At 33.8% G+C, this 24,298-nt stretch overlaps 5 protein-coding genes across 5 annotated transcripts; 3 read left to right on the top strand and 2 right to left on the bottom strand.

Annotated features, from left to right (window-relative positions):
* Nucleotides 1–187: 187 nt before the first annotated feature.
* Nucleotides 188–4,804, bottom strand: LOC105630426 (transmembrane protein (DUF616)). Its single transcript, XM_012212235.4, has 8 exons — nucleotides 4,403–4,804; nucleotides 4,164–4,298; nucleotides 3,422–3,777; nucleotides 3,007–3,218; nucleotides 2,630–2,886; nucleotides 2,350–2,528; nucleotides 1,727–1,823; nucleotides 188–817 (listed from the first exon to the last, which is right to left on the bottom strand). Exons 1-7 carry the CDS (start codon nucleotides 4,611–4,613, stop codon nucleotides 1,752–1,754), a joined length of 1,422 nt encoding a protein of 473 aa, XP_012067625.1. The 5' UTR covers nucleotides 4,614–4,804; the 3' UTR covers nucleotides 188–817; nucleotides 1,727–1,751.
* A 1,096-nt stretch (nucleotides 4,805–5,900) lies between these two features.
* LOC105630427 (putative cysteine-rich repeat secretory protein 24) lies at nucleotides 5,901–7,228 on the top strand. The gene has a single exon (XM_012212236.4). The coding sequence runs from the start codon at nucleotides 6,222–6,224 to the stop codon at nucleotides 7,188–7,190; it is 969 nt and encodes a 322-aa protein (XP_012067626.1). The 5' UTR covers nucleotides 5,901–6,221; the 3' UTR covers nucleotides 7,191–7,228.
* A 2,377-nt stretch (nucleotides 7,229–9,605) lies between these two features.
* Nucleotides 9,606–14,501, top strand: LOC105630428 (ARM repeat superfamily protein). The gene is made up of 9 exons (XM_012212237.4): nucleotides 9,606–9,758; nucleotides 10,119–10,241; nucleotides 10,487–10,684; nucleotides 10,976–11,054; nucleotides 11,526–11,671; nucleotides 12,750–12,863; nucleotides 13,484–13,615; nucleotides 14,013–14,126; nucleotides 14,221–14,501. The coding sequence occupies exons 1-9, from the start codon at nucleotides 9,705–9,707 to the stop codon at nucleotides 14,266–14,268; spliced, it is 1,008 nt and encodes a 335-aa protein (XP_012067627.1). The 5' UTR covers nucleotides 9,606–9,704; the 3' UTR covers nucleotides 14,269–14,501.
* A 3,746-nt stretch (nucleotides 14,502–18,247) lies between these two features.
* On the bottom strand, nucleotides 18,248–19,430 carry LOC149496425 (uncharacterized). The gene is made up of 2 exons (XM_089721338.1): nucleotides 18,614–19,430; nucleotides 18,248–18,506 (listed from the first exon to the last, which is right to left on the bottom strand). Exons 1-2 carry the CDS (start codon nucleotides 19,428–19,430, stop codon nucleotides 18,478–18,480), a joined length of 846 nt encoding a protein of 281 aa, XP_089577464.1. The 3' UTR covers nucleotides 18,248–18,477.
* A 2,343-nt stretch (nucleotides 19,431–21,773) lies between these two features.
* Nucleotides 21,774–24,129, top strand: ORC6 (origin recognition complex protein 6). Its single transcript, XM_012212239.4, has 10 exons — nucleotides 21,774–22,040; nucleotides 22,135–22,181; nucleotides 22,265–22,369; nucleotides 22,460–22,540; nucleotides 22,672–22,783; nucleotides 22,874–22,936; nucleotides 23,036–23,123; nucleotides 23,289–23,359; nucleotides 23,639–23,735; nucleotides 23,822–24,129. Exons 1-10 carry the CDS (start codon nucleotides 21,921–21,923, stop codon nucleotides 23,899–23,901), a joined length of 864 nt encoding a protein of 287 aa, XP_012067629.1. The 5' UTR covers nucleotides 21,774–21,920; the 3' UTR covers nucleotides 23,902–24,129.
* Nucleotides 24,130–24,298: the final 169 nt, after the last annotated feature.

Genomic DNA, 24,298 nt, shown 5'->3' with positions numbered 1-24,298 from the left:
GGAAACTAAACAGAAAGTAAAATCAAAATGCTAATTGTTTAATTCCCTCCAATTTTCACATACAAAATCTACAATAACACTTCTTTTCCTGTCCTCTCTCACTGCACTTGGCAAAGTATTTGTTGGTGCATCAAGCAAAACCACAATCTGGTATTTATAGACAGGTTAGAGAGCAGGACAACACAAATTTTGCATGAAAAGAATTATATTATCTTTAAAAATGTAATTGACATTCTCACAGACAGTTACAAGTGTCAGTGCCTGAGGACCACAGGAGCTATGAATTCAACAGTCAGAAAAGCATAATAGGCATGCCCATCTGGTGACAACTGGTTATGGAACAAAGGAAAAAAAAAAAAAAAAGAGAGAGAGAGAGATAAAAAAAAAAAAAAAGAGAGAGAGAGATAAAAAAATGCCTTCAAAATTTAGCACCTCCTCTCTGAAGGATTTGTTGGAAAATCCAATATTCAGAAGAAGAAAAAAAATGTAACATAGTAGAAATCAATGTCAGTCATCAATCTCTATGTTATGTGCACATATGGTTCAATTAGCTTGGTTTGAGTGAGGTTGCGATGAAGCCCACAAATCCTTCATCTCTCAATTGAGAAAATGCTGGGCCAACATAATAGAGTTTTTCCAAAGTCATTTATCATGGACAGGACTGCATCCAAGATCCAACTAATCAAATTCACTATCTAATAAGGCAGCTCACTGCTCAGGCCTGATTTCTGATCAAGCTTGAAAGATTAAACGCATTAAATTCTTGAATAAGGCAATCATGATTCCTGAGTGTTTCTCCTTCTTTCAATAAAAATTCCTGCACAGACAGCATAGGATCCATCACAAACTAACCATAGATTATTCAGTAAGAATAGCTGGATCTGCCTAATAATTTTAAGCAAGGCAATTAAATAGATTCAGTCAATTTGGCTCAATACCTCTCAAGTGAGGGTGTGTTTCGTTATATAGGAAAAATATGATGTACATTACACAGAATTAGCTACTGATTACTGAATCTCGGCCTAAATATAGTAACCTATTTACACCATAATCAGATATAATCTTGGCCTAATTAAAGAAAGATATGCACACCATAATTATACAGATATTTACAGCTATTTAGTACAGATATGGAAACTACTATCTTCAAAGAGTTGACCCACTAACAGATTCAACTCAGAAAATTGTAGAGTTGTATACACACCTTAAAACATGCTGATTTTGGCTACAGTTCTCTTAATTATACCAATCATGCTAGGTTCAACCATTAGATTGCCAAACAGGAGATATCAAGGATCTAAAACCTAAATACAAAAGCTGTTGTGCATCCAAGCATCAGGATCCACCATTGGATCAATACAACTGAGTCAAATAATCAATTGCTCTGTGCAGTCTCCCTAAGTAGTGGTAAACATTTTTGAAAGCAATATGATTAAAATACAAAATATCCCATCACTATACACAAATTGAGAGAAACAAAGTTGAACAAGGTGCCATGCTGTTTTCCATTCAAAGGATAAAATTTAAGCCTCTTCCATCAAAAGCTTTCTGAAACAGTCCCAGTCAAATTCAATTTTAGGTGTTCAGTTTTTAGAATGTTTTGGACACTAGAAATAGTGTTATTAGCAGACTGGACTTTGGCATTCAAGGCAGTCTACATGGAGAAAGAACAGGGAAAACTAAAGTAAATTGAGGGGCATAGGGATAAGAACGTGTTTAATCTTACCAGTAAAGGCATATAATTTCAATGATCAAGGACCAGGCGGAGCTGATGGCAATACCCTATGATGGAATAGCTTTGCTAGTGCTCTGCGTTCACAATCCTGCAGAAATTAACATCAAGCAATGAAGTAAATTACACAACTTGATCGTTTATGAGGTTCTTGTCATTTCCTTGAAATCATAGAAACAAGATTTATGTTAATCTTGAGTCTAATGATTGTCTCCAATTTCACATGTCTAAATAATTCAATGCAGAACAATTTCACAGCCACAGGATTGCATAATGCACATTTCCTGATTCTCAATCAGCTCAAGAAAGCCTTAATTCCAAACTAGTTGCGGTCAGCTTGATAAAAATTATAAGAAAAAAATGCCAAAAAAAAGATGGGAATTATTCTCATAAGAAGTTACATTAGAAGAATTCTCAGCAAATAACTAATAAGCAACTTCGTGGAGATTTCTTAACAGATAGACTGACACAGCGTAGTGCTAGGAATTGAGCGATAAATAAGAAAAGTTTTGGACAAAAAGATGATTGTCACAGCACTTATCAAAGGTTACAGCAAGATTCATCATAACCAACTTACAATATTATTAGTTATACATATCATAGATTTATTATTTTACCTTAAACATATTTAGATAGAATGGTCGATCTGGATTTAGTCTCCTCACTTTCAAGTACGTATATGCAAAGCTAAGTTGATCACGTGATGTAAATCGATCAACTTCATTGAACCAGAGGCATGAAAATAAATTTGACATTGGTGTATGGGCCCGTACAATAAATGAACCTTCTGGCACGTCTGCAGGATTAAAAAGTAGAATCAACATCTAATATCCACGCATACAGAAGAAAAAGGAAAAACCAATATTTGAACCAAAAATTTGAAATGAAAATACATACAACTTGGAAGAAGAGCATTTGGGTCTGAAGGGTCAAACTTCATGAGGCCATCAGACTGATAAAAGTTGAATTGTTCATCAATCGCAGTGTGATTGTACTTATTTAGGCGCTTATTTTGAAGTACCTCCTCCCAGACACAGTGTCGATCATAATGGTTTGAAATGGCATACTCTGATCTTGTACGCCATAAGAAATATTCAATAATCAACATTGGATCAGTGTTGAGTCGCATCTTGCTATCAAGCCAAATTGAATAGCTGGAAATAGAAGCATAAAAGCCGATAATAGAAATTAATTTAAAGATCTAGTCAGAATTATATAGAGAAAATAACTCCTGGAGCTATAGACTAAATAAACAAATCATACTGAAGAATTACCTAGAAGAAGGGAAGAGGCGATGTGATAAAAATTTTGGCACTTTTCCAGTTCTCCGCATGTCTTTATACGGTAAATTCCGAACAACTACTATTCTCCATAGACCAACATTCCCTCCATCATCAGGTATATGTCCATCTGAAGACAGCTTGGATAGTGTTTGCTCATCCACAAACATAATGAAACAAACAGTTCTCTTGGAAAATTCGCTGATCTGAAACAAGCAATATATTAGGTCATTGAAAGAATAGCTAGAGAGCATAAATAACACTAAAAAAAAATTAAGAAAAGGGTAAAATTGCACTATTAGTCACAATCTTACCTTCCCTGCCGCCCGCTCCTCCAACCCCCCCGCGCCCAGCCCTAACCCGTCCAAAAAAAAACTTATGCAAACATGAAAATATATGAGATAGATACCTTTTTACTTGTAGGCCTTCTCAGAAAGTCCGAGCTGCCAAAAATGCAAGAGGAAACCACTACCCGACAGCTATTCATGTATGCCTTGTCCTTTTCATCCAAATCAAATCCAGTGCTATGGACTCCAGGGGATCCTTTAACAAAACCACAATGAAGTGTTTGATTTCTAGCATAGAAAGATTTCTCTCTTTCCTCGTGGGTCTGATGTCCTCCAAATCTAGATTGAAATAAAGTTGTTCCCAGAGGTTTCTCTTCAGTGGCCACATAACGAAGCGAAAATTGAGCGAAATTTCTTATATCCTGGGGCTCAATGAGATGATCAACTGATTCCGAAAACTCAATATCACAAGGCAAATCTGAAATATCAGCAGAGAAATCATGTTATAAAGAAGAAATGAGTAACAAACTTTGTCTGGATTTATCCAATTAATTCTTCAATCATTAGTAATATGAAGTAGAATATCATAGTCTACAGACGAGTGTTCTGTGGGGCACTGAAATTGCTGCGGAGAGTTTGTTCTAAAAGCCACAATTTTAGCTTGTTAAATGTGATTAAAAGCCACACTGTGATTGAAGATTCTCCTTATTGAGATTAAGGAAGTCGGTTTATAATAATTATCTTTTTATGACTTTTCTTTAACTAGATATCAAAAGCACTAAGTTGATAATTTTAACAACATAATTGAAAATTCAAATAATAAAACATTTATGAATTAAAGAGATACAAGTCAACTTCACTTACGCAGGTTACGATGCTTGCTTTTTGTTGCTTTTTGTTGCTTTAATTCATCTGAAGACTGGACTTCACTTTCTCTACCATCAGCAACATCAAATTTCTCTAGAGATGAAATCCTACGCTCCAAACTTTCCAAATTACCTACCAAAAATAACGATAATTAACAAATAATCAAAAACAAATTACAACCTTGATAAACAAAATTCAAAGTAGATAATTAAGAGAGTACATAGTAAATTGCTTACCAGGAAGATGCAATTTAAGGCCAAAGACAGAAAGAGAAATCAAAAAGAGAGCAGAAAGAAGCAAAACCCAAATGCAAAAACTGGGTTTAGTAAAAAACCGAGCGAATCTTCTTCCTCGACGAACGATCCGTCGATCGAGAGAATTGAAAACCGCGCCGATAATGCCTCTTCTCTCCGGTAATAATTCTCCATTGTATTTGTGAAGAGCCATTGATTGAGCAAATCAAATGACATTGAAAACCTCCAAAGCTCATTCTTTGTGCTATAATTTAGTACAGAATTCAGATTCAGCAAACCTAATTGCCGAATCGTTATTTATATAATCCATATTCAACAATGGATGATTTTTATTAATTAATTGAAGAAATGATTGACGCTAAGCGGGAAATCGACTTTGGAAAGGTTATATAGTGTGAATTAATATCAATCAATGGGTTAAATTGCGGAACCGTTGGACGTTGGTTCGTTACATGGGTCGGGTCGGGATATATTGTTGGTTAATTAAAATGGGCCATGAGAAATTATCTTTTTCCTTTTTTAGATTGGGCCATCTTGAATATGTCGGTCCAACTACTATTTTTCCATGATTAAATATTTCTTCTTCTTTTTTTTTTTTTTTTTAAATTGAGAACGAAATAATATTTTCAATGACAACAAATGGCTGTAATTATCAGCGAATAGATTATGTTTCTCTATAAATTTTACTTGTGAAATCAGAATTTGAAACTTGTCGAAAGGAGTTTACATCACATGTTATGTATTGATGCAATTTTAGTTTTAATCATAGGAAAATTTTGTAAGCAAATGTAAAAATTAAGATTTTTTTATTCAAAATGATAGCTATAAGCTAAAAAAAAGACAAAATTAATAAATAATGCCATATATAAATCGACATGATCATGATCTAACGGATAACGAAGTTCAGTAAGAGGGTCATTTACCACATGAATACGCCAAAGATGAAGCAAAATCGGCAAGATAATTCTCATAAAAATTAGCTTCTCGAAATTCACCTTCACTATCCAATCTGAAGATAACAAAATTAAAATAAATATGATAAAATTATACACTTATGAAACATTTTGATTTGTTTTAATTAAGGGTGTTAAAAAAGATTGAGGTATCAGATTCTATACAAACTTACCTAACACGCAACACGATTATGGTCGATATAAATATAATTTATTTAATAATCATATCAAATGTTTAAATATATATAAATACGACACGAAAATTGAACGAATGACACAAACACAGCACGTGTAATCCATTTAACTAAATAGGTCATATATAAATAAAAAATTTAATTAAATAGATTGCACACAGATCATAAATGTGACACCTATAACACATGTAACCCGCATGATCTACTTAATATATATATATATATATGAGATTACATATTTATCCTTAAATAAACAGATTAGACGATTCAACCAATGGTATAACTCGTTTAAACTAGTGTCATATACGAGTAATCCGTTTATGACAGATTCAACTACAACCTTTTAATAATTTCCATGTTAAGCGAATCGTGTTCTCGTTTTGACACCCTAGTTTTAGCCATTAAGCAAAATTATTTATGTAATGTTTTCAATTAATGCAATTAATGTTGTCTTTTTCTCATACAATCATGCTTGATCTCTGTCTCTCACATAATTCTTGGTTGAACTCTACTAGCCTTATGCCTCATGTGCTCGGCAGTTGGTAGTAAAGGCATGGTTATCTAAAATTATTCCTTCTTTATAACGATATGATACTTATATGATGTCCAAATTAAAAAAATGTAATAATAAAAGAAGTGTAGGTGTCTACTTCCATGGCTTCTCTTCTAGCATTTCATCTTCTCTGTATCCTCTCTATCATGTCTTTCTCCAAAGCTTCACAATTTCCTTCTCTTATGTCCATAGCTTGTACGTCAACAACTCAAGAGGCTATTAAACCCATAAAATTAAAAACTCTTCTTGATAATCTCACAGCTCAAGTGACAAAAACCAGGTTCATAACCTCAACTGTTAGTCTCGGACCTAACGGCTACATCAATGGAGTCATGCAATGCCTCGCTAATATAAATCCAGCCCAATGCACCTTCTGTATCCAAAAAGCTAAACAAACCGTTCAAAGTCTGTGCCCAAATAATACTCCTTCTGTAACAGCTTGGTTTGATGGCTGTTACCTTAACTATTATCAGAGCCATGTGAAAGTATCTCGTGCAGATCTTGAAGTTACTAGCTGTTCTTGCTCAAACCAAGCTTGTAAGATCCAGGACTCTGTTAATTTTGAACTGGGTCTTGAAACACTGCTTCTAAAGCTAAGAGCTAGTATTTATGACTACAGTAATAACTTGCATGGGCTTTCAAGCATTAGGTATGGTAATAATGGTAGCAGAATTTATGCAGCAGTTGAGTGTGTTAAGTCTTTATCGCCAAAAGATTGCGAAGTTTGTGTAGTAAAAGCCATTGAAAAGCTTTATGAGCAATGTGGTGGTAAAGAAGGAGGAATAGTAGCTTCTGGGTATTGTATTGTTCGATATGAGAGCTATAAGTTCTTTTCCTGCTTTGAAATCCACGGCGGAAGTGGCGGCGACGGCAGCGATAGTGGTGGTGGTGGTGATGGTGGAGTACAGGCTGTGACAGTAAAGGATTGGAAGAAAGAGAAAACTGGATTTAAGGTGAAAATAAGCTTGTTATGGGGAGTTGTTGTTGTATGTCTTATGGCGATTGTTTTTTGTGCTTGGTTATCGAAAAGAGCAATTATTAATAAAGCCAGAGTTGCCGCATTTGGTTAATTTGTTGATTATATATAGAAAGAGACAATTATAAGGAAATAAATTATTGTGTGATATATTATTATAAAGAGTATTATTTAACATAATTTCAGGCATCGGCTTGTGAAATTAGCTTAGGTTTTGTTTTCGGAAAATAATTTATTTTTGAAAAATATTTTTCAAAAAAATGTCTTTTTTTATAAATATTTTTTAAATAATTTATTTTTTATTGTTTGATTACAATATTGAATATTAGTTAAAAATACTCATAAGATGACGACAATAACAATGATAATAATAATAATAATAATAATAATAATAATAATAATAATAACATTGTTTCTGTCCCATTTTATTTGTTTATTATTCTTTTTTAGATGTTCTAAAATGTTTACAAGGTTTTAAATTTAGATATATAAACAATTATTTGTTCCGTTATAACTTTTGTGATTGTTCATTAAAAGAACGTTTTTATTGATATCTTAATTAATGAGTTAAAGGTAAAAAATGAAAAAACAACTATTGTTGAGTAAATTTTTGATATAGATCTTTTGTCAAACTATGCAAACAAAATGCGACAGTAAGAATAATAATAATAATAATATAGATTTCATATTTTAAAAATTTTATTGTTAAATATGAAAATAATTAAAAAAATAGTAAATTATAAAAGTTGCTGGTGATGGTGGTGGTGGCCGGTGGTGAACAATGACTAGTCGCAGTGGCTATTGATGATTAATAAATTAAAAAAAAATATGAATATATAAGGTTTCAATAAGTTTGCCAAAATCCATAAAATATTTTATGTTTTTGAAAATGAGAAATTATTTTTTCTTAAAAATGATTTAATTTTTTTTTTTATGAGGAAAATATTTTCCATTACCTCATTTTTCTGAACGCTAACAATAGAAAACTGTGAAAAATATTTTACTGCAAATTATACCATTTAAATATACTATTTTCACCTATTAGGTCATGATTCATAATCTGAAATTGCGACTGCTAAAATAACTTTATTTGAATATTACTATCTTTAGGGCATGAAATCACGTGAAAAATAATTAACTAGAAAAATACAATGCAAGATTAATTAAACGCTTTTCTTTTTTTGCTTCCTCTCCTTTTTTTTTTATGTATGAGTTGATTTAAGTCTCTTCTTCATTCCAAATTTTCATTTTTTTTTACTGTTTTTTTTTTTTTCAAATAAAGAGCAATACAATAATCAGAATATATATTTCTGACAAATAAGTAACAAGCTTAATATGCTCTGTCTCCTCCAAAACCGTAAGATTCATCGGTTGCTGATTGCAAGTTATGATGGTTTCCCAGTGCGATGGATTTAATTTTTTTTATTTTACAAACAGTGAAATGCATAAAAAAAAAAACCATCGTACTGTAAAAGAGAAGCAGTCATAACTACCATAGAGTAATAAGAAGCAGAGTTTCTGTGTCTGTGTTGTCATTCAAAATGTCATAACATAACAATAATTAACTAACTAGTTGGTAGGTAATTGCAGATTTGGACCATATAAATTGCATTAACTAATTGTGGGACCAACTAGCTAAAGTGAGGGAGGTTGACCTCCAAATATTACAGCCTCTATGTGTATAGTCTGGTCACTACTGTGTCCATGTGAAAAGGAAGATAATATTAATGAACGATGGTGATTTATCCAGCTGTTTCCATCAAATTCTAGTACTCCGTCTGATTGAATTATTATAAGCAAATGATTTTGCATGTTGGTAAAAAATGGTTTTAGATTAATTTATGTTTTTCCATAAACTTTTGCGCAGCTTTTTGTAAATGTTCATTAAAACTCGCCTCAGATGTGGTTTGATGGTACACTTCACAAGTTGGATGAAATTTTAAATTTTATTTTTTAGTATTGATCGAAAAATTTAAATTTAAATTTATTATCAGATCATATTTATATTTATCGTTAGGCTATCTTTTAGTGTGCAAATGAAATTTTTAGTTAAACGTATACATATAGAAAGGGTGGATCTACAGTGGGGCAGTGGGGGCACTTACCTCTACTGGTTTTTTCAGTTTAATTTATAATTTTTTATATTTTAATATATATATATATTTATGTTAATTTATACTTATTCTACTAAATTTTTATATTGTCTCACTAAATTACTACTTTCATGCATTCTCCCTATTAATTTAATTTTCTGGATCCGTCCCCTGCATATAAATTGTCATAGTAATTGATTTGTTCAATGGGCGTGTAAAATTAATAAAATTCATAATTTTAAATGCGCTATAATTCTTACTTAAAATTAGAGTTACGGATAATCCTTAAAAGTTAAGACATTTGTATAGTTCGCCTTTTTTAATTGCAAAAACCCAATGTAATTGCAAACGATGTTCATATGACAAAAACTTTTAAACGACCGAGCAAGTTGCCATATTGATAAACAAACGACTAGTCGCTGAGGGTAAATATGGTACACGGAGTTTTTGTCGCTTTGTGTATATTACATTGTTGTCGACTAGCTCTGGGATAACTTCGGGAGGCGGCAGCAGCAATGGCAACTGAGCTTGAAGAGTTGGTGGGATTTCTATCTGCTTCCTCTCCGCCGGTAGGTCCCTTATTCTCTGCTCAAGCTCCGTTCGCTTGAAAATAATTGAAAAAGGAAAGGGGGAAAAAAAAAAAAGTTAACTACTAGTTTGTACTATTGGCAATTAATTTAAAGTTTCGACTTTCTTCTTTGGTCTAACTCTAATTCGATTTCTCAGCTCCAAACAGACTAAAATTTGTTTCTTTTTATCTTATAAAAAACCCATTTGATTCCGCTTCATATATTATTTGATAAAAATTGCTGTTTTTTCTAGGCTTGTTTCCAGATAGTCATTGTTATTGATTGTTGCTTTTGATTATCTTCATTTGAAGAAGCTCATGTGGGTTCTTTTTGTTTTAATGTGAATTTCAATGAATTCAGGTGCAGAAGGCGGCTGTTGATATTGTTCGGGACTTAACTGGGTCTGAAGATGGGTTACTGTCCCTTTCTAAGTATGCTAATATTGTGCTTCCCTCATTATCTCGACTTTTAAGCCGAAAGAAGGTGCTTTGTTGTGCTAATCAATTATTAAGCTAACAAAAAAAAAAAAAAAAAAACCATGCTTTAATAATTTTGTCAATGTGCTTACATTTTATAGTGCTAAAATTGGTTTGGAAGTTCTGTGATTGTTACCAGGTTCTGAGTTTTGGTAATTTATGTTAATGATGACTTTGCAAAAGAGTTGTTTTTATAAATTCTTTGTTTTACTGGTCAGTCATCTGAATTTGACCATTGATTAAATGTTTCAGGAGGTATCTGAGCCTGCAGCAGAAGCTCTTGTGAATCTGTCACAGAACTCAAATTTAGCTACTAAGATGGTTGAGACTGGGATGATTCAAATGGCCATGGATCTATTATATAAGCCAGACTCTAGCATTACCCGATTACTTGTAATGCTCCTAGTTAATCTCACTCAGTTGGATGCTGGTATTCAATCCTTGCTTCAGGTGATATATTCATCAGTTCATGCTATTGTTACGAATGCTATTTGCAGTTTCATATGCCTCATTTTTAATTAATTTTTATTTATCAAAAGCATTTTTCCATTTTTAATTTATTTTATTAGTAGCTAACCTTTTTTTTTTTTTTGTACCTTTCCTTTTTTTTTTTTTTTTTTTTTTTTTTTTTTTTTTTTCACTTTGTGGATTTTTTAGTAAAATGATTTTGCTTTACTCTGACTTGTTAGTCACTATACCCAAACAATATTAGTTATCATGAGCATTTTCCCAATTTGCTAGACTGATGATGAGAAGATGCAAGGACTGTTTGTTATGAAGCTTGTGAGATCATTCTGTAGAACCTCCAGTGAAACTAGAGGTGTGTATTGCTTATATTGTGCATAAGTTTGCTTCTGCATGTAAGTTATGTAAATTTCTACACTTAGTTTTTATGTATGTGACTTATCAAAATGAGTTCTGGCAATATCCTAGTGCACATAGCCTTGAAAAAATTAAATTACTTCTCTTTCAAGAGATCACATATTTTGATTGATAAGAATGACTTTGGAGGTTTTGGTGTCATTTTATTGGATCTTAGCCTGACTTTTCTCTGTGGCATGCCTGAAATAGTGGACAAGGATTAGACTTCCTGTTTGCAAGAATTGAAGGCCAACTCATTTGCAAGGTTGCTTCCCCTTGAAGTTCATGCATTTGATTGGCTTTTACAAAACCACTAATAATTTGTTTCTATTTTGTTCTTCTCTTATATGAGTTTTATGACTTTTCTAGCATGTATAGTATTTTATTTCCCATACTATGGAACCTAACTTGTGGTGTTGTCATTTTCCAGACAATCCATTTGATCATGTTGGTTCCATTCTTGTAAATATATCAAAGAAAGAAGCTGGTAGGAAAATGTTATTGGACCCTAAGCGAGGGTTGCTGAAACAGATCCTCAGACAGTCTGACTCCACAAGTCCATTGCGGAGGAAAGGGGTATGCATAACTTATTAACTTAGAGTTCTAAGCTTCTTTAGAGAACTATTAATTCATTTGGTAGTTAGTGATTATTTGTGTTTGCAAAATAGAATACGTGTTCTAGACTTTCATAAGTAGCATTTGTTCATGGAAGAAAAAAAGAGCTAGGGGGCGGGAGTTGTGAGCAGTTGCTGAGACTTGCACGCCATTTTGCATGCAGTCCTTTATTCTGGTCGAACTTTCAATTTTTTTATCAATTATACTTGAATATCCTTTGTCTGTGTGAATAATTTGCGTGTGACTTGTGTTTGTCTGTGTGTCTGTGTAATGTATACAGTTTTGAAGGACTCTTTACATGTTCAAAATGTGTTTGGACTTCTTTAGGATTTAAGGTTGTACCATCCATTTGTTGCATGCCAAATGGGATAAATCAAGGGTAATAGTGTAGCTTGCAATTTCAGCTGCTGTTTACTTTTGGCACATTATTACCTCTTCTCATTGTGTGGACACTATAAAAGGTTTTTCCTCTTCGATATATTAAGAAGATATTGTCAAAGTTTCTGAGTGGGAACTTACAAGTCCAACACTAAACATCCTCTGCCTTTCTCCCAAAAAAAAAAACAAAGGTAATAATAATAAGAAAAATCGTTAGCTGTGTTTGGTTGCTGTCACACAATGTTTAAAACATAAGCTTTCAGAATCTCACTAACAGAATATATGTTGAATGAATGATTGAAGCGTGACTGTTTGAGAGTCAATGTGTTTATTTTGATGAATTTTGGTTTTACTTGTATGTCTATTCAATTAGGCTTGTGAGTATAAGATGCTTTACTATACCTACAGCAAATTAAACATATGTGGCTTGAACTATTGTACATAATATAAGCTTCCCTCTGATCATGAGTGCCTGGGCTCAATGCAGTTCCTGACTAAAACTGCACAGAGAGAAAAAAAGAAAAAGAAAAGAAAAAACTAAATATGATCTGAGGCCTGTATGTGCAAGAAAAGCTTGTCACCAAGCCCCATAAGCTCAAGCTTGAATAACCAATATTCTTGGCATGGCAGAAATTTAGTGGGATTATATTTTTCATTGCAGGTTTCTGGAACGATTCGCAACTGCTGTTTTGAAGCTGAGAATGAGCTTCAAGATTTGCTTTTGATATCTGAGTTTCTTTGGCCAGCACTACTCCTGCCTGTTGCTGGCAATAAGGTAACTCTTTTACCTTTCTATTTATTCTTTTCATTTTTCAAGGGTGTTATTTGTTTTAACACGTTTGCAGTTTGTTCACATTATGGATGTGGTTTATGGTATAGCAGTAGTAATAAATTGATGCCTATTGTCCAACTGAATCACTGTCAGTTGAGAACAAAACAACTTTCATTCTCTCTCGCTATAAACCTGATCATATAAGGATGTTTATGAAACCGACTTCTTTCAGGCAACCAATTTTAGTTGAAGGCATTACAAATTGAATATTAAAATATGGATAAGACGAGCTGATAATTTCACTAGCTACATGCCAGTGTAACAACAATTCTCTCTCCAATCTTTCTGTTGTACCTACACATGGTACTGATTAACCATCATAAATCCTTCTGTATGGATTTTCCCATGAGTCGGCATTTTTTCCTCTAGAGCCATTTCCATTGTGGCAGTTGCTGCCTTGTTTACCTCATGAATAACTTAAAAGATACATGACAATGATTCTTAGAGTGTGATGTGCTTTTCTGTATTATATACCCATTTCATTTGCATTTTCAAACATTTGTCTTCCTGTCTCTTGCTTTCTCTATGCAGAAGTTAATTAACTCTTCTTTTGCTCTTCCCAGATATACAGTGAACAAGACATATCAAAAATGCCTCTTGAGCTTGGCAGTGCACTTTCTATCGAACGTGAACCTTGTGATGACCCTGATATTCGTATTCAAGCACTGGAGTCTATTTACTTGATCACATTACAGGTAAAATTTCTAATTTCTGTCCCTATCTTATTGTAATTTGTTTAAGTTTGTGTTGCACTTTTGTTATCTGATGAACTAGAAGTATTCAGATAGAGAGGTGAAAGATTGCAAAAAGAATATGCAGACATACATTTTATCGTTGTCTTTGGATTTCAATAGGTTTGAGAGTTGGTTATCATAGATATACAGTTGCAAACTTCTAAACCCAATTTAATTTGGCTTGATTATTGACCTTGCTTTCTAAGTTATTATATTTTGGCACACAATTGTTTATATTCTAAAATTTGGACTTGAAGCTTATTTCGACATGGTGCACAACATGGAATTAAATTTGTTATTTCCTATTATGGCTTGCATATTCTTATTGACCAATGTCGAGTCTGTTGTACAATGACAGGAGGCGGGTCTAAGAGCCTTTTGGTCTGTTAATGGACCTCGTATACTGCAAGTTGGATATGAAGATGAACAGGATCCTAAAGTGATGGAAGCTTATGAACAAGTCGGCTCACTGGTGTGTTATTTCAAACAATTCGTTTTTCCACCGAAGTGTCATCTTCTATTATTTCATCTTACGTCCCTTGAACACAATTCCATTTGTTTTACAGCTGGTTCATGAGCGCGGGGCAGCTGTGTCTTCGGGCGAAACCTCATAGCAGCAATTCATCATTTTGTGCATGCATTGGAACAAAATTGGTCGAGAAAGAACGAAATGGCCTTTCAATTTTTCGAGAGGAACCTGAAAATTTTTGTATCATTGTGATATTTATTTATAAACTTTGTAGTTTTATCTTGTTTTGCCCATCTTCATGTTGTGTATGTGAATTTGGGAATTTTTTTTTTTTTTTTCATATATACAAAATAAGTTATCTTTTGGTTTGTTCTGTTATGAATTAATCTCAAATAATTCCACAATAACCTAGATCATGCACACCACTAGATTCAACAAAATAGATTGAATAAGAAAAGGTTGCGTACCTGACATCGTTGTTCGTCGATCTTGATGTATAGAATTAGGTTTGCAGCCTTCCAGAGAATTGAAGAATCGATTTAGCGGAAGCAATACGAAAGGAACGTAAAACTGAACTGAATCGTATTCAACTCCGACCACGACCTTTATATACCTGTAGGGTTAGTACAATTTCTATTTCGGTCCTTTAACGAAATAGGAATTATATAATGGTCTCTACACTTAATATCTATAATTAGTTGATACCTCAATAGTCAATTATTCACAATCAAGACCACATTTGAAATTGACTTTACAATTGGACTGCTGTACATATTTAATTTTACATATTAAGCCCACAATAGAAAATTAAATCCAACAATCTCCCACTTGGGCGAACATATGTTAAATAAAATACATACACCAAAATGAGCTCAACAAACGCAGTCATACAAGGTATCCAAAAACAATCTCGTCCATTAGTTATATTGATAAAGAGCTGAAGAAACATTCGCCATAGATCTCATGACTAAGTTCATCATCAACTACATTACCAATACCCCTAAATGACATAGATTCATTATAGAAGTGTAGCATGAAAACTACATGTAATGTGATCATCATGTCTGTTTCCAACTGGTCACCAACAAAAGTGAGATCAAGCAAAACAATAATAATAATAATACAGAGTGTAACCATCAACCAAAATGAGTACTCAACAAAATTTCATAATAAAACATATCCAAAATAAAATAGAGCATTCAAAAACATAATGTATGCATAAAGAGCAAACTCCCACTAAAACTAGACAGTCTCAAACAAAACGATACCCATATGAGCGGTGTGCTCATGGAAAACTTTCGGTATCACTGCCTTTGTAAGCGGATCCGCAATCATAGAGTTTGTTCCAATATGCTCTAAGGATATCTGTCCACTCTGTACCCTCTCCTTCACAGCCAAGAACTTAATCTCAATGTGTTTTGATCGAGAAGAGCTCCTGTTGTTGTTGGAGAATAAAACGGCTGACTTGCTGTCACAATACAACTTCAGTGGTCTTTCTATTCCACCTACTACACGCAGCCCAGTGACAAGGTTTCTCAGCCAAATAGCTTGATTGGATGCCTCATAAGATGCTACAAATTCAGCTTCCATGGTGGAGGTTGCCACTAGAGTTTGTTTCACACTCTTCCAAGAAATAGCACTGCCAGCCAATAGAAAAACGTAGCCAGATGTGGATTTTCTACTATCTTGGCATCCAGCGAAATCAGAATCAGTATACCCAATGATCTCAAGCTGATCTGATCTCCTATATGTGAGCATATGTCCCTTAGTCCTCTGAAGATATCTCATGACTCTTTTGGCTGCTTTCCAATGATCCATTCCTGGATTGCTGAGATATCTACCTAACATGCCAACTATAAAAGAAATGTCTGGACGAGTACAAACTTGAACATACATAAGACTTCCTACAGCTGACGCATAAGGAACCTTTTGCATTTCCTGAATTTCAAGTTCACTCTTTGGACATTGTTGATTACTAAATTTATCACCTTTTGCAATAGGGGTATCCAATGGTCTAGAATTCTGCATACTAAATCTCTTGAGCACTTTATCAATATAGCTCTTTTGTGATAATCCAAGAATACCTCGAGAACGGTCTCGATGTATCTGAATCCCTAAAACAAAAGAAGCTTCACCTAAATCTTTCATCTCAAAATGCTTTGAAAGAAAAACTTTGGTTTCATGTAGCAAGACTTTACAATTAGTAGCAAGAAGTATGTCATCCACATATAAGACCAAAAAGATAAACCTACTCCCACTGAACTTATGGTACACACAATTTTCAACAGTATTTGCCTCAAAGCCAAACGAGACAATTACTTGGTTGAATTTAAAGTACCATTGACGAGAAGCTTGCTTGAGTCCATAAATGGATTTCTTTAATTTGCATACCAGATGTTTTGGATCTCCAATTATAAAACTTTCTGGTTGCACCATATATATTGTTTCATCAATGTCGCCATTGAGAAACGCAGTCTTAACATCCATTTGATGAAGCTCAAGATCAAGATTTGCAACTAAGGCCATGATTGTCCTAAAAGAATCCTTCGAAGAAACTGGAGAGAAGGTTTCTTTATAGTCAATCCCTTCCTTTTGAGTAAAGCCTTTTGCTACAAGACGTGCTTTATATCTCTCCACATTACCTTGAGAATCCCTTTTGGTTTTAAATATCCATTTGCAACCAATGGGTTTCTTTCCTTCAGGTAATTGAACAAGATCCCAAACTTGATTGTCTTGCATAGACTTATACTCTTCGTTCATTGCCTCAATCCACTTATGAGAGTCAGAACTCTGCATGGCATGATAGAAACTAACTGGATCATCATCTATCATGTCTACAGTATCCTCATGTTCCTGAAGAAACACTATATAATCATCTGGAATAGCACTTCTTCTCTCCCTAGTAGATCTCCTCAAAGGCATTTGAACAGACTCTAATTCTTGAGGTTGTTGAATTTGTTCTTGAGGAAGAATAGCATTGTCTTGAATTGGATCTTGAATAGGGACAGGAGCAACTGGAGTCTGTACGCTATCAGAAACAACAAAAGGAATGAGAACCGAATCATCCTTACTTGGTTCCTCTTCAAAGACAATGTTTCTTTCTTTATTTCTCCCTCCAAAATCAACATCCTCAAAAAATGTTGCAATTCTCGTTTCAAAAAAAGTTCTGGAAGTAGGATTATAAAACTTGTAACCCCTAGACCGCTCAGAATATCCAACAAAGTAGCTGCTGATAGTTTTGGAGTCCAGTTTTGTTTCATTCAGCTTGTAAGGCCTTGCTTCAGCTGGACATCCCCAAACATGAAGATGCTTTAGACTAGGCTTACGTCCAGTCCAAAGTTCATAAGGTGTTTTAGCAACTGCTTTAGATGGAATCCTATTGAGAAGATAAGCTGCTGTCTTTAACGCTTCACCCCACAGAGACTCTGGTAAAGTAGAATGACTAATCATACTCCTTACCATATCCATAAGAGTCCTATTACGTCTCTCAGATACACCATTCATGCTGGGTGTACCAGGCATTGTATATTGAGGGACAATTCCACATTCCTGTAGGAAAAGCGCAAAAGGTCCTGGACGTTGTTCGCCTGAACCGTCATATTTACCATAATATTCACCACCACGGTCAGATCGAACAGATTTAATCTTCTTTCCTAGTTGATTTTCAACTTCGGCTTTATAAGATTTAAACACGTCCAAAGACTCAGATTTTTCATGAATGAGATATAAGTAACCATAACGAGAATAGTCATCAATGAATGATATAAAATATCTTTGGCCATTTTTAGCTGCAATATGGAATGGACCGCAAATATCTGTATGAATCAGTTCTAAAACATTGGATGACCGAATGACACCTAGTCTCTTTTGTTTAGTCTGTTTTCCTTTAATACACTCAATACAAGAATCCAAACCTGTGTAATCAAGTGTATCTAAGATACCATCAGAAACAAGACGCTCAATTCTTGATTTGGATACATGACCCAAACGTCTATGCCAAAGTACAGCTGAGTTATTAATATTCAACTTTCTTTTGGTACCTCTTGTAGTAACATGCAGGGATTCATGATAACTAGTATCAATGTCTAACATATATAGATTATCACATTCATTCAAGCAACCAGTACCCAAAACTTTTGAATTCATAGATAAAGTGAATACACTGTCTCCAAAAGAACAATGAAAACCAGATTTGTCCAAAAAGGAAACAGAAATCAAATTCCTTCTAAAAGAGGGAATAACAAAAGTATCTATAAGATCCAAAAAATAACCAGTACTTAAACATAATCTAAAATGTCCAATTGCCTCTACTTCAACCGGATCGCCATTTCCTACATAGACGTATCTTTCACCGTCAGTTGGCTTTCTGTAGTTGAGGCAGCCCTGCAATGAAACACTTATATGAGCGGTAGCACCAGAATCCATCCAATAAGTGTTTTTAGGAGCTGAAGTTAAATTAACTTCACAACAGACTAAAACAAGGTACATACCCTTCTTTGCAAGCCAAATAGCAAATTTAGGACAGTCCTTTCTCAAGTGATCCGTCTTTCCACAAAAGAAGCATTTTGGCACATAAGGCTTCTTTTGTACTGGATCTACAGCAGTAGCAGCAGCAGGTTTCTCAATAGCCTTTTCAACAGTCTTTGCAAAAGGCCTCTTTCTTTTCTTGTTCTTGCCCTTCCCAGCTGAAGAAACAAAATGAGCACTCTCTCTTTTGTTAGAATTCATCTTTTCCTCCTCATCAACACAATGAGAAATGAGCTCGTTAAGAGTCCATTTATTCGGCTGACAATTATAGGAAGTCCTAATTTGTCCATACTGAGAAGGAAGAGAATTCATAACCATATGGACTAAAAGGTCATCTGGTAAAGCCATACCCAGCGCCTTCAGTCTCTTTGCAATCTGAGACATGCTAAGAATATGCTCCCGAACACCACCATTGCCAGCAAACTTCATGGAGGTTAATTTTCCTAAAAGTGTTCCCACTTCGGCTTTGTCATTCTTGACATAAGCCCTCTCCAGCTCGGCAAGATAGTTTTGAGCATTGTTCTTTTCAGCTGAGACAGAGTCTCGAACATGTTCTGGGACTCCTTTCTGCATGATCATTAGACCTAAGCGATTAGAACGCTCCCACTTCTCATACTGAACCCTTTGAACATCAGTGCTCGTATCAGTAAGAGGAGCAGGTTCGTCCATCCTGAATGCAAGATCCAAATCCATACAGCCCAGAAAAATCATAATATCTGATTTCCAAGACTCAAAATTTGATCCCTCAAGTTTAGGGACACAATCAGGATTAAAAGACATGTTATCTGACATCAGAGAAAATAAACAAATAGATAAGTATAAGCTCACAATCCACAAATGAAACAATTAACATAAGTAGAGATTAAAAAATGGAAATAAGATACAGACACAACATTAATATTCTCATCTTTGGATGTAAAACATTAACTTGTAATTAGTATCTCAATGCAGCAATCAAATATTGATAACATAGTCCTGACAAATAATAAATCTTCCTTTGGGCCGATATATCATTGTCATGGAAAATAATCAAACAATTATCACATATTTATTGCCAAACATGTATTCAAAACTCAGCCAGATAGCAACCTTCCTTTGGGCCGATTAACTATCCGCAACGAATTCTAATACACCTGTCTAATATTCTAAAATAAATCAATTCAAGCAATAGAGGTCACTTTGGTGACTTATTGATCAAATCAATTTATTTTAACAAATATCAAACACAATAGGGACTTAATCACTCCAAAATTTAATCTCAAGTCGACAAATTAAATCATTTAATTGTAATTAAAACAAAACAATTGCAATTAAATGAATTGATTGTCTAAATATTTAATAATCTAAAATTATTTAGTCCAAAAAAAAAAATTATAATCTAGTCTTTAAGTCACTAAATTAGAGACTAAGTTATAAAATTGGACTAAATAAATTTGAATAAATAAAGTTTGGGGTCTAAACGAAAGAAAACAGAAATTTAAGGGCCTAATACGAAAAACAGAAGATTAGGGGCCTAATCTGAAGTTACAGGAAATTTAGGAACCTAATCTGAAGTTACAGAAAATTTAGGGACCTAATCTGAAGTTATAGAAAATTAAGGGACCAATATGAAATTACAGAAAATTAAGGGACTAATATGAAATTTTCCAGGGACCTAACCGTAATTTTCCATCCCTAACCTTGACACAAAAACGAGCAGAGACAAAACAAAGAAAAAAAAGAACCAGGTCCGCCGCCAACCAAAAAACGATCTGAATTTTTTTTTTTTTTTTTTAAACAAAATCCGGCAAAAAAAAAAAATATATATATATATATATATATAAAATATCACACGAACAATTAATCGTCAATGGCGTTTGTTCAAAATCTCTTACTTGTTCTTGGGGAATCCGAAGAACAGTGAGAAAAATTTTTTTTTTTTTTTTTTTTAATTAAACAAAACCCTCAATCCGTAAACAGTAGGGTAAACAAATAAAAACATACGAAAATCAATCTAAAATCTAGCAATTATGCACAACGCTCTGATACCACTTGTTATGAATTAATCTCAAATAATTCCACAATAACCTAGATCATGCACACCACTAGATTCAACAAAATAGATTGAATAAGAAAAGATTGCGTACCTGACATCGTTGTTCGTCGATCTTGATGTATAGAATTAGGTTTGCAGCCTTCCAGAGAATTGAAGAATCGATTTAGCGGAAGCAATACGAAAGGAACGTAAAACTGAATCGTATTCAACTCCTCTGGGGACCACGACCTTTATATACCTGTAGGGTTAGTACAATTCCTATTTCGGTCCTTTAACGAAATAGGAATTATATAATGGTCTCTACACTTAATATCTATAATTAGTTGATACCTCAATAGTCAATTATTCACAATCAAGACCACATTTGAAATTGACTTTACAATTGGACTGCTGTACATATTTAATTTTACATATTAAGCCCACAATAGAAAATTAAATCCAACATGTTCAGCGTAGTTGATCTTCCATAATATTATTAGTGCTAATTAGCTGTAGTGTTAATAACTTTTTGATCTTTTCTTTTGTAATTTATTTTTCAAAGTATCATTTGTTTTCAGTTCATTGTGATGATAAAACGAAGGAAGAAGCATCAATAAACGACAGTGTCGTGTGATATGAATATGTTTGTCTTTTTAAGATCTTCCCTTTAAATTTATTAAAAACATACTAACAAACATATTATATTCAAAATACTTATTTTCCTTAATCCGATTAGGGTTGCCAATTGGTCAAATTTATTTCAGCACTCGATCTGACCGTAAAAGAATGAATTAAGGTAATTTATAAATATGATCAGTATACATATTATATTTTTCATGAAGTTAAAGTATAATTTTATGATTTTTTAAAAAATAAAAAAATATTTTTATATTTAAACAAAAAATAGAAATATAGAACTACAATTTTTTTTTGAAAGGTATAGAATTACAATTAATACCCCTAAAATGAACAATTAATCGACTATGAATTACAATAAACAATTAACTTGGCGCCTAAACTTCCCGGTAAATTCTAGCAAAAATAGTGCGCGCCAAACCTTCAAAAATTGCCACAAAGGATTGCCGGCAATCTGTTTCCCGCCATGTCTGCCAGTTTATTTTTCCTACGTATTTTTCTCTTCTTACTTCAGATGCCAAAAGGAGAAAAGCAATTTCCTCTTATATTCTCCAATTCTGAGTCTCAACAACAGACCAGAAACCCAATAAGCGGCAAAAATACAATCCTTCATCAATCAAATGGATCTCTCGGAAATTGCAAAGAAACTGGGTCTCTCCGAATCCAAGAATCTGATCCGAAAAGCGGCGGAGCTCCGCCGTCTCTGTGACGTGCAGTTTGACTCGTCCATTATCGGAGTTGTAAGTACTAATTCTAAATTTATATTTTATTTGATTAAATAAGCAACATTTTGTTTCCTTTCTAATGTCGCAAACACTGTGTAATTACTTATAGGGAGAGGTTAGCAAGGCTATAATCTGCTTAGAAATCGCTGCAACAAGGTACGCGTCTCGATTATAATATCTTTTTGGTATTTTTGATAGACGGTTATGTGTATGATTATGGGTTGGTTAAACGAATGCAGATTTCAAGTGATTTTTGATAGACAAGCTGCAATAAGACTGAGTGGACTGTCAGAGAAGGCTTATACTAGATCTTTCAATTCACTGCAAAACAGTCTCGGTGTCAAGTGGGTTTTTATTCTCTTCTTCGTGGGTTACATTTTTTTATTCAAATTTTGTGGAATCTTAATTTGGTTATTTTTTTGATTTTGCTGTAGAACAAAGCTTGATATTAGAGAATTGGGGATTCAATTTGGCTGCATAAGGCTGATTCCTTTAGTGAAAAAAGGATTATCATTGTAAGGTTTCTTTGCCCCTTTTTGTTTGGATTCTTTTGTTAACATTAGAATACATAAAGTGCTATACATGCTATGTGTTTGTAGAAATGCCTGTGAACAACTGATTCTAACTTGGAGGTATCGATTGTCAGGTACAAGGAGCGGTTTCTTGCATCACTGCCGGCTACTAGACGAGCAAGTGCTGACTTCACTCGGCCTGTGTTCACTGCAGTTGCATTCTACTTGTGCGCAAAAAAACACAAGGTAAGTGACAAGTTTCTTCAATAATTTATATTGAACGATTGTAATGTCTTCATATTTTAGCAAGTGTGATTAATGTTTCTTGCTTCACAGCTCAAGATAGACAAAATTAAGTTGATTGAAGTTTGTGGCACATCTGAATCTGAATTCAAAAGTGTAAGAGAAACTCTCACCTCTGCATAAATATTTAGTTTAAACTGGAAAATTCGTTTTCCACTTAGCAATATATTTCTTAATAGGAGTTTGATATTATAGGTCTCCACCTCCATGAATGACCTCTGCTATGATGTGTTTGGCATCTCAAAAGAAAAGAAGGATCCAAGAGAAGTGAAGGGTAACCGAGGTAAGAGCTTATCAAGCTTTAAATGTTTATTCACTTCTGTTTTTGTTTCCAATTTCTCAATTTTTGATATCATTGAACTGGAGAGTAATGACTTGAAGGTTAATGGTTTTAGTTGAAAAAGTATTTCACTTGTTCAAGATTTTTACCCCAATTTTCTGGTTGCAGAACTGCTGGATGTTTTACCTGAGAAAAGAAAATTTGAAGATGGTGGTTATTTATCTGATGATGGAGCAGAGGTACTACTGCAGCTATTCTCTGTCTCTTATTCTTTATCTGCTTAGCTTTGAGATTCTATTTGGAAAGACATGACATGCCTGTTAGACAGTTTGGTAGGACCTTTTTACACAGTCCAAAATCAGATATCTATTGATTTAGCTTTCAAGTAACATGAAGAGCCATCACTTGTCACTTGCTTTCATCAATTCTGCTAATGCTGAACTACTCAGTTAATACTAATTTGCAAATTCTAGTTTTTCACTGTCCTTTAAAATTGCTAATTACATAAAATGCTGCAGCTTTCAAGTTACAAGAAGCGCAAAACAGCGGAGAAAGTTGCTTATCAGGAGTGGAAGTCTTCTGTCTTATCATCCAATGCAAAGAGCAAATCAAAAGGTTAACTGAGATTTTCACCTTTTATTTATTCTGATGCATTGCAATCAAAGGAGGCCAATTTAACTGGTACTTGTCTGTCTCCTCAGGTCCTTGTAAGCAAACCAGACAAACTCGCCTTAACTTTTTCAAAGAAGTTCCTGAGACTGCAGGGTTGGAAGCTCTGTGAAAGACATATAAGGCCATTTTTGCTATACTATGGTTGTTTAGTCCAATTTTTCTGGAAGTTTAAATGGGAAGGAAGAGGAAGAAAATTGCTCCAAATTTGGTTTTTTTGTTTATTTTGCTGATGCTCTCACAGAAACATTTGCCGTATAAGGAGAATGCCTGTTTTATAACAATTGAAACTGTACATATTGGCAGCTAATGTTATTCATTTAATTATAGTTTTTTCAAATCTGTTAAGTAAATTTTATTTCACAAGCATCAAATTCTATATAAATCCCATATAAACATGTCTAAATTTAATGCATTCTACTCTTGAAAGGGTATCTCACCATACAATATTTTCAACACAAATACTTGATAATTGAACTATTAATAAAGTATTTCAAGATTCCTAAAAC

Source organism: Jatropha curcas, chromosome 5 (assembly GCF_041381405.1).
Source record: "Jatropha curcas cultivar XTBG-Jc1 chromosome 5, XTBG_Jcur_1.0, whole genome shotgun sequence".
In the NCBI taxonomy this organism is placed as follows: Eukaryota; Viridiplantae; Streptophyta; class Magnoliopsida; order Malpighiales; family Euphorbiaceae; genus Jatropha; species Jatropha curcas.
Note: the sequence above shows the minus strand (reverse complement) of the source record. Positions and strands in the feature narration are given on the sequence as shown.